Source organism: Cyclopterus lumpus, chromosome 6 (genome assembly GCF_009769545.1).
Source record: "Cyclopterus lumpus isolate fCycLum1 chromosome 6, fCycLum1.pri, whole genome shotgun sequence".
NCBI lineage: Eukaryota > Metazoa > Chordata > Actinopteri > Perciformes > Cyclopteridae > Cyclopterus > Cyclopterus lumpus.
The window spans coordinates 364,691-374,492 of NC_046971.1; the positions used below are offsets into that span (position 1 = coordinate 364,691).

The 9,802-nt window shown below is 52.5% G+C and overlaps 1 protein-coding gene across 5 annotated transcripts in view; it reads right to left on the bottom strand.

Moving 5' to 3' along the window:
- LOC117731773 (zinc finger C3H1 domain-containing protein-like) overlaps window positions 1–9,802 on the bottom strand; it is a 40,153-nt gene that overhangs the window by 29,571 nt on the left and 780 nt on the right. For 3 of the 5 annotated variants that reach the window (XM_034534134.1, XM_034534133.1, XM_034534131.1), the window contains exons 2-10: window positions 9,086–9,433; window positions 8,508–8,695; window positions 7,708–8,092; window positions 7,075–7,286; window positions 6,872–6,995; window positions 6,665–6,759; window positions 469–648; window positions 241–393; window positions 22–156 (exon numbers count right to left, since the gene is read on the bottom strand). In XM_034534134.1, coding sequence (XP_034390025.1) covers window positions 22–156; window positions 241–393; window positions 469–648; window positions 6,665–6,759; window positions 6,872–6,995; window positions 7,075–7,286; window positions 7,708–8,092; window positions 8,508–8,695; window positions 9,086–9,433 — 1,820 coding nt within the window. The remainder of the gene's footprint in view (window positions 1–21; window positions 157–240; window positions 394–468; window positions 649–6,664; window positions 6,760–6,871; window positions 6,996–7,074; window positions 7,287–7,707; window positions 8,093–8,507; window positions 8,696–9,085; window positions 9,434–9,802) is intronic. The other 2 variants (XM_034534135.1, XM_034534132.1) reach the window with 1 other exon arrangement.

The window sequence follows — 9,802 nt, forward strand, 5'->3', positions numbered from 1 at the left end:
TCCTCTCTGATCGTGTCTCACCTCTACTGTCCTTCGGGCCTCCCTGATCATGGACTCCAGTCCTCCAAAGGTCTGGGTGGAGCTGCAGGCTTCCACATCCGAGTCACTGTCGTCTGAGTCGATGAGAGAAACCACCACTGCCTTGTGTCTGGGCAGCTGGAAGAACACAAGACAGATCATCATCATCATCATCATCATCGTCATCATCATCATCATCCTCCTCCTCCTCCTCCTCCTCACCACTAGCGGCGCTCTGGCAGCATGGTGTCCTCTGCTAAACTTGCTTCGGGGCTGAGTGACGGTATTCAGGCTGACGGTGCTCAGGTTCCCTCTGATTGGCTGCTGAAGGACCGGAGGACCTCCAGGAGACGGAGGGCCGCTGGAGCTCGTCTCCTGCAGAGAGACGGCACAAGACGTCCATTAAAAGGTTCCTCACACAAGACACACCCAAGGGCTCGGCTACGTCACCTCTGTGGATGTCACTCTCTTGTTGGCCATGGACATCAGACAGGTCTCCCTCAGCAGCATCTCCTCCTCCTCTTCCTCATCAGCAAAGGGAGGCTTGGGGGGTGGCTCCAGCTCGTCTGGTGGGGGGGGGAGAGGTGGAGGTGGGGGAGGAACCGCCGACAGCATCGGGGAGAGAAACGGCTGAGAGACAAAGAGAAGACGTTATTAAGACAGCCATGTTGTTTATGTCCAAAACATTGATATCCATGTGTCAAGGAAACGCAACGTAATGTTTGATGAGGAGGACGGAGGAGATGAAGAGGAGGACGGAGGAGATGAAGAGGAGGACGGAGGAGATGAAGAGGAGGACAGAGGAGATGAAGAGGAGGACAGAGGAGATGAAGAGGACAGAGGAGATGAAGAGGACAGAGGAGATGAAGAGGACAGAGGAGATGAAGAGGAGGACGGAGGAGATGAAGAGGACAGAGGAGATGAAGAGGACAGAGGAGATGAAGAGGAGGACGGAGGAGATGAAGAGGAGGACGGAGGAGATGAAGAGGAGGACAGAGGAGATGAAGAGGACGACAGAGGAGATGAAGAGGACGGAGGAGATGAAGAGGAGGACAGAGGAGATGAAGAGGAGGACGGAGGAGATGAAGAGGAGGACGGAGGAGATGAAGAGGACGACAGAGGAGATGAAGAGGACGGAGGAGATGAAGAGGAGGACGGAGGAGATGAAGAGGAGGACGGAGGAGATAAAGAGGAGGACGGAGGAGATGAAGAGGAGGACGGAGGAGATGAAGAGGACGGAGGAGATGAAGAGGAGGACGGAGGAGATGAAGAGGAGGACAGAGGAGATGAAGAGGACGGAGGAGATGAAGAGGAGGACGGAGGAGATGAAGAGGAGGACAGAGGAGATGAAGAGGAGGACAGAGGAGATGAAGAGGACGGAGGAGATGAAGAGGAGGACGGAGGAGATGAAGAGGACGGAGGAGATGAAGAGGAGGACGGAGGAGATGAAGAGGACGGAGGAGATGAAGAGGAGGACAGAGGAGATGAAGAGGAGGACAGAGGAGATGAAGAGGACGACAGAGGAGATGAAGAGGACGGAGGAGATGAAGAGGAGGACGGAGGAGATGAAGAGGAGGACGGAGGAGATAAAGAGGAGGACGGAGGAGATAAAGAGGAGGACGGAGGAGATGAAGAGGACGGAGGAGATGAAGAGGAGGACAGAGGAGATGAAGAGGAGGACAGAGGAGATGAAGAGGACGACAGAGGAGATGAAGAGGACGGAGGAGATGAAGAGGACGGAGGAGATGAAGAGGAGGACAGAGGAGATGAAGAGGAGGACGGAGGAGGTGAAGAGGGGGACGGAGGAGATGAAGAGGAGGACAGAGGAGATGAAGAGGAGGACGGAGGAGATGAAGAGGACGGATGAAGAGGAGGACAGAGGATATGAAGAGGACGGAGGAGATGAAGAGGAGGACAGAGGAGATGAAGAGGAGGACGGAGGAGATGAAGAGGAGGACAGAGGAGGTGAAGAGGAGGACAGAGGAGGTGAAGAGGAGGACGGAGGAGGTGAAGAGGAGGACGGAGGAAGTGAAGAGGAGGACAGAGGAGATGAAGAGGAGGACGGAGGAGATGAAGAGGAGGACAGAGGAGGTGAAGAGGAGGACGGAGGAGGTGAAGAGGAGGACGGAGGAAGTGAAGAGGAGGACAGAGGAGATGAAGAGGAGGACGGAGGAGATGAAGAGGAGGACGGAGGAGGTGAAGAGGAGGACAGAGGAGATGAAGAGGAGGACGGAGGAGATGAAGAGGAGGACAGAGGAGGTGAAGAGGAGGACGGAGGAGGTGAAGAGGAGGACGGAGGAAGTGAAGAGGAGGACGGAGGAGGTGAAGAAGAGGATGGAGGAGGTGAAGAGGAGGACGGAGGAGGTGAAGAGGAGGATGGAGGAAGTGAAGGGGAGGACGGAGGAGGTGAAGAAGAGGACGGAGGAGGTGAAGAGGAGGACGGAGGAGGTGAAGAGGAGGATGGAGGAAGTGAAGAGGAGGACGGAGGAGATGAAGAGGAGGACAGAGGAGGTGAAGAGGAGGACGGAGGAGGTGAAGAGGAGGACGGAGGAAGTGAAGAGGAGGACGGAGGAGGTGAAGAAGAGGATGGAGGAGGTGAAGAGGAGGACGGAGGAGGTGAAGAGGAGGATGGAGGAAGTGAAGGGGAGGACGGAGGAGGTGAAGAAGAGGACGGAGGAGGTGAAGAGGAGGACGGAGGAGATGAAGAGGAGGACGGAGGAGGTGAAGAGGAGGACAGAGGAGATGAAGAGGAGGACGGAGGAGATGAAGAGGAGGACAGAGGAGGTGAAGAGGAGGACGGAGGAGGTGAAGAGGAGGACGGAGGAAGTGAAGAGGAGGACGGAGGAGGTGAAGAAGAGGATGGAGGAGGTGAAGAGGAGGACGGAGGAGGTGAAGAGGAGGATGGAGGAAGTGAAGGGGAGGACGGAGGAGGTGAAGAAGAGGACGGAGGAGGTGAAGAGGAGGACGGAGGAGGTGAAGAGGAGGATGGAGGAAGTGAAGAGGAGGACGGAGGAGGTGAAGAGGAGGACGGAGGAGGTGAAGAGGAGGACAGAGGAGGTGAAGAGGAGGACGGAGGAGATGAAGAGGAGGTGAAGAAGAGGACGGAGGAGGTGAAGAGGAGGGATGAGGAGATGAAGAGGACGGAGGCGATGAAGAGGAGGACAGAGGAGATGAAGAGGAGGACGGAGGAGATGAAGAGGACGGAGGAAGTGAAGAGGAGGACAGAGGAGATGAAGAGGAGGACGGAGGAGATGAAGAGGAGGACGGAGGAGGTGAAGAGGAGGACAGAGGAGATGAAGAGGAGGACGGAGGAGATGAAGAGGAGGACAGAGGAGATGAAGAGGAGGACAGAGGAGATGAAGAGGACGGAGGAGATGAAGAGGACGGAGGAGATGAAGAGGAGGACAGAGGAGATGAAGAAGAGGACGGAGGAGGTGAAGAGGGGGACGGAGGAGATGAAGAGGAGGACAGAGGAGATGAAGAGGAGGACGGAGGAGGTGAAGAGGGGGACGGAGGAGATGAAGAGGAGGACAGAGGAGATGAAGAGGAGGACGGAGGAGATGAAGAGGACGGAGGAGATGAAGAGGAGGACGGAGGAGATGAAGAGGAGGACAGAGGAGATGAAGAGGAGGACGGAGGAGATGAAGAGGGGGACGGAGGAGATGAAGAGGAGGACAGAGGAGATGAAGAGGAGGACGGAGGAGATGAAGAGGAGGACGGAGGAGATGAAGAGGACGGATGAAGAGGAGGACAGAGGATATGAAGAGGACGGAGGAGATGAAGAGGAGGACAGAGGAGATGAAGAGGAGGACAGAGGAGATGAAGAGGAGGACGGAGGAGATGAAGAGGAGGACGGAGGAGATGAAGAGGACGGATGAAGAGGAGGACAGAGGATATGAAGAGGACGGAGGAGATGAAGAGGAGGACGGAGGAGATGAAGAGGAGGACAGAGGAGATGAAGAGGAGGACAGAGGAGATGAAGAGGAGGACGGAGGAGATGAAGAGGAGGACAGAGGAGATGAAGAGGAGGACGGAGGAGATGAAGAGGAGGACAGAGGAGATGAAGAGGAGGACAGAGGAGATGAAGAGGAGGACGGAGGAGATGAAGAGGAGGACGGAGGAGATGAAGAGGAGGACAGAGGAGATGAAGAGGACAGAGGAGATGAAGAGGACGGAGGAGATGAAGAGGAGGACGGAGGAGATGAAGAGGAGGACAGAGGAGGACAGAGGAGATGAAGAGGACAGAGGAGATGAAGAGGAGGACGGAGGAGATGAAGAGGACAGAGGAGATGAAGAGGACAGAGGAGATGAAGAGGAGGACAGAGGAGATGAAGAGGAGGACGGAGGAGATGAAGAGGAGGACGGAGGAGATGAAGAGGAGGACAGAGGAGATGAAGAGGACGGAGGAGATGAAGAGGAGGACAGAGGAGATGAAGAGGAGGACGGAGGAGATGAAGAGGAGGACAGAGGAGATGAAGAGGAGGACGGAGGAGATGAAGAGGACGGAGGAGATGAAGAGGAGGACAGAGGAGATGAAGAGGAGGACGGAGGAGATGAAGAGGAGGACGGAGGAGATGAAGAGGAGGACGGAGGAGATGAAGAGGAGGACAGAGGAGATGAAGAGGACGGAGGAGATGAAGAGGAGGACAGAGGAGATGAAGAGGAGGACAGAGGAGATGAAGAGGACGGAGGAGATGAAGAGGACGGAGGAGATGAAGAGGAGGACAGAGGAGATGAAGAGGAGGACGGAGGAGGTGAAGAGGGGGACGGAGGAGATGAAGAGGAGGACAGAGGAGATGAAGAGGAGGACGGAGGAGATGAAGAGGACGGAGGAGATGAAGAGGACGGAGGAGATGAAGAGGAGGACAGAGGAGATGAAGAGGAGGACGGAGGAGATGAAGAGGAGGACGGAGGAGGTGAAGAGGAGGACGGAGGAAGTGAAGAGGAGGACGGAGGAGGTGAAGAGGAGGATGGAGGAGGTGAAGAGGAGGACGGAGGAGGTGAAGAGGAGGACAGAGGAGGTGAAGAGGAGGACGGAGGAAGTGAAGAGGAGGACGGAGGAAGTGAAGAGGAGGACGGAGGAGGTGAAGAAGAGGATGGAGGAGGTGAAGAGGAGGACGGAGGTGGTGAAGAAGAGGATGGAGGAGGTGAAGGGGAGGACGGAGGAGGTGAAGAGGAGGACGGAGGAGGTGAAGAAGAGGATGGAGGAGGTGAAGGGGAGGACGGAGGAGGTGAAGAAGAGGATGGAGGAGGTGAAGAGGAGGACGGAGGAGGTGAAGAGGAGGATGGAGGAAGTGAAGAGGAGGACGGAGGAGGTGAAGAGGAGGACGGAGGAGGTGAAGAGGAGGATGGAGGAAGTGAAGGGGAGGACGGAGGAGGTGAAGAAGAGGATGGAGGAGGTGAAGAGGAGGACGGAGGAGGTGAAGAGGAGGATGGAGGAAGTGAAGAGGAGGACGGAGGAGGTGAAGAGGAGGACGGAGGAGGTGAAGAGGAGGACAGAGGAGATGAAGAGGAGGACGGAGGAGATGAAGAGGAGGTGAAGAAGAGGACGGAGGAGGTGAAGAGGAGGGATGAGGAGGAGGACAGAGGAGATGAAGAGGACGGATGAAGAGGACGGAGGAGATGAAGGCGACAGATGAAGAGGACTGATGAAGAGGACGGAGGAGATGAAGAGGACTGATGAAGAGGACTGATGAAGAGGACGGAGGAGATGAAGAGGACGGATGAAGAGGACGGAGGAGATGAAGGGGACAGATGAAGAGGACGGATGAAGAGGAGGGAGGAGATGAAGAGGAGGGATGAAGAGGAGGGAGGAGATGAAGAGGACGGATGAAGAGGACGGAGGAGATGAAGAGGACGGATGAAGAGGACGGATGAAAAGGAGGGATGAAGAGGAGGGAGGAGATGAAGAGGACGGATGAAGAGGAGGGAGGAGATGAAGAGGACGGATGAAGAGGAGGGAGGAGATGAAGAGGACGGATGAAGAGGAGGGAGGAGATGAAGAGGACGGATGAAGAGGAGGGAGGAGATGAAGAGGACATATGAAGAGGACTGATGAAGAGGACGGAGGATATGAAGGGGACAGATGAAGAGGACTGATGAAGAGGACGGATGAAGAGGAGGGAGGAGATGAAGAGGACGGATGAAGAGGACGGAGGAGATGAAGAGGACGGATGAAGAGGACGGAGGAGATGAAGAGGACGGATGAAAAGGAGGGAGGAGATGAAGAGGACGGATGAAGAGGACGGAGGAGATGAAGAGGACGGATGAAGAGGACGGAGGAGATGAAGAGGACGGATGAAGAGGACGGAGGAGATGAAGAGGACGGATGAAGAGGACGGAGGAGATGAAGAGGACGGATGAAGAGGACGGAGGAGATGAAGAGGACGGATGAAAAGGAGGGAGGAGATGAAGAGGACGGATGAAGAGGACGGAGGAGATGAAGAGGACGGATGAAGAGGACGGAGGAGATGAAGAGGACGGATGAAGAGGACGGAGGAGATGAAGAGGACGGATGAAGAGGAGGGAGGAGATGAAGAGGACAGATGAAAAGGACAGATGAAGAGGAGGGAGGAGATGAAGAGGACAGATGAAGAGGACGGATGAAAAGGAGGGATGAAGAGGAGGGAGGAGATGAAGAGCGTACCAGTCCAAACTGAAGACAGTCGGCGACATAAGGAGACAGCTGAGGGAAACCTGATGGATCTTCTGCACTCAGATGGTTGTGTTTCGGTGACGGCACTGAAACCAGAGCATGAGAACGTCATGTAAACAGGAAGTCAGGACTTTATGTAAACAGGAAGTCAGGAAGTCTCAGATAAGAGGACTGGGGAAGCACCTGTCCTGGTCTCACCTGGTGACCCCGTCTCACTGTCCGTGTCCATGGCAACCTCGTCATAGTTGTCGTACTGGTACAGGTTCCCGGAGGCGTCCGGTCCCGGTTTACCTGCAGACTTCCTGTGTTCTCCGTCTCTGGACTGAAGAGCAGAAACAACAACGTCCTGTCACTCTTCTTCTGTGGTGTTCCAACAGGAAGTGCAGTGCCCAGCCTCTTACTCTGCTGCGCGTGCTCATCCGCCCCCCCACCAGCTTCATGAAGCGGTTGTACTGCTCGTCCTGATTGGACAGGTCTCGGATGCGTCGGATCTCGTCTTCTCGTTTGCGTCGGTCTTCTTCTTCCTGTCTGCGGGTCACTTCCTGTTCCCTCTGCTGCTGCAGCTTCCAGGTCCTCAGCTGCTGCTTCCTGAAGGCCTGCTTCGCCACCGAGCCTGAAGGTCGCCATCATCATCATCACCTTCATCATCATCATCATCACATAACGTTCCACTGTCTCATACTCAGAAGACATCTGCAGACTTCAGAACCAATTCATTTATATAGTAAATATTTTCATTAAAAACTTTTACAATACTATAAGAAAAGGTATAATAATGTTTGATAAGGATAATCACATATTTTGTTAATAATATTAATAATCTTGAATGAGAACAAATGTTTATAATAATATTTATAAATATTTTCATACAAATGTTTATGAATATTTTCAGAATAAATATTTTCATAAAAACAGTTTATAAATATTTTTAAAATATTAATTTTCATAAACGTTTGTAATATTTGTGTATAATAATAATAATAATAATAATAAATATTGTAACAAGGGGCTGTACTAACATGGTGCGGACTCACCTGGACTCGTGATCTTCTTGGCCACGTGGAGCTTCCCTGGAGCCTTGGGACCCGGTTTAGGACTGGCTTTGGGCCTCTCCCTGTCTCGGTCCGGTGGTCTCGGACCGGTCTTGGTTCTGTCTCTGTCCCTGTCCAGAGGTTTGGACCTGGGTCGGAACCTCTCTGCGGCGGTGGCGGCGGCGGCAGCGGAGGCGGACCTGGTGGTGACCCTCTGCCTGCTGGGGGGGGCGGAGCTCTTTTCCTGGACGGCTTTAGTGATTCGCTCTTTGCTCGTCTTCATCACCTGCTGCTCCTTCTGCTGCCACTTCTTACTGGCCGACTGCAGAGCCAGGAGGCGGAGCTGCAGCTCCGATAGCTCCTCCTCCTCCACCTTCACCAGTGGCTGCTGGGGAACAGAGGCATACTGGTAATGTATACTGGGATGGACTACCCCCCCTCACCTTGTCAGGGGAGACCACAGAGTCCTCACTGGAGACCGAGGCATTCTGGTGAACTGGTAATGTATACTGGGATGGACTACCCCCCCTCACCTTGTCAGGGGAGACCACAGAGTCCTCACTGGAGACCGAGGCATTCTGGTGAACTGGTAATGTATACTGGGATGGACTACCCCCCCTCACCTTGTCAGGGGAGACCACAGAGTCCTCACTGGAGACCGAGGCATTCTGGTGAACTGGTAATGTATACTGGGATGGACTACCCCCCCTCACCTTGTCAGGGGAGACCACAGAGTCCTCACTGGAGACCGAGGCATTCTGGTGAACTGGTAATGTATACTGGGATGGACTACCCCCCCTCACCTTGTCAGGGGAGACCACAGAGTCCTCACTGGAGACCGAGGATTCTCTGAGACACAAACAGGTCCGATTCTCTTCTTTGTTGGTTTCCTCGGAGCAGCACAGACACTTCTTCTTCTCTTCCGACTCTTCTTGGGCTTTCGGTTCCGTTTCTCCTCCAACTCGTGTTGTTTCTTCCTCTTCTTCACCTCCTGGGGAGACACAGGAAGTGAGACTTTCAAAATAAGCGTCTCAAGTGGTTCTTTTATTGACATTTCTCATAATGATCACTTTTACATTACATTTAGCTGAGGCTTTTATCCAAAGCGACTTACAATCAAATTATATTCATACACTGTAGAACAGCTACAGGGAAAAATTCATCGTTAAGGGTCTTGCTCAAGGACACATTGACTATGGCGGGGATTGAACCACCAACCCCCTGATTGAAAGACGGACCTGCTAACCACTGACCCACAGTCGCACTTGACTTTCTCTTTTAAGTAGATATTATCATTTAAAATGTTTCTGAATACGTCCATCTATTGATGTATAAATAATGTTTATCCAACGTAACAGTAAAGAACTTCCTGTGTGCTCACCCTCCTGCTCAGCAGCGCCTCCCCTCTCCAGCTCCTCCAGACCGGCGGGAGGAGGAAGCTTCTGACGAAGAGGTTTGATGTTGAAGGCCTGAAACACCTTCTTCTCCTCCACCTTCTCCAGCTCAGAGTCCTCTGCTGCTGGACCCAGAGGAGCCGGTCCCGGTCCCGGTCCAGGTCCAGGTGTAATACTGCCAGTGTCGTCGGGCTCCAGAGCCATGGTCTCCTCCTTGCGGATGCATTCCAGCTCCAGCTGGATCTGCTTGTACTTGGACAGCAGGTCCTCGAAGGACTCGTCAACACTGGTCTCTGGTTTAGCTTTCCTGGTCTGGGTCCTGCCCTGCTGCTTCTCTGAGGGCTGGTTAAAGGAGCAGGATTCATCATTCACTGGGATTACACTGCTGAAGGCTGTGTTATATGTTATGACATGGTTATTATTATTACATATGGTTATTAGCATTAAATATTGTTACCATTATTACATATTGTTAATAATAATGTAATCAGTAAATCTATTACATATTGTTATTAATTATAATAATACTCAGTAAAACTATTACATAAGGTTAACAATATTAATAATTGATTCAGTAAATATATTACATATTAACATTACATATTGTTATTAATTATAATAATTGATTCAGTAAATCCAATATATATATATATATATATATATATATATATATATATATATATATATATATATATATATATATA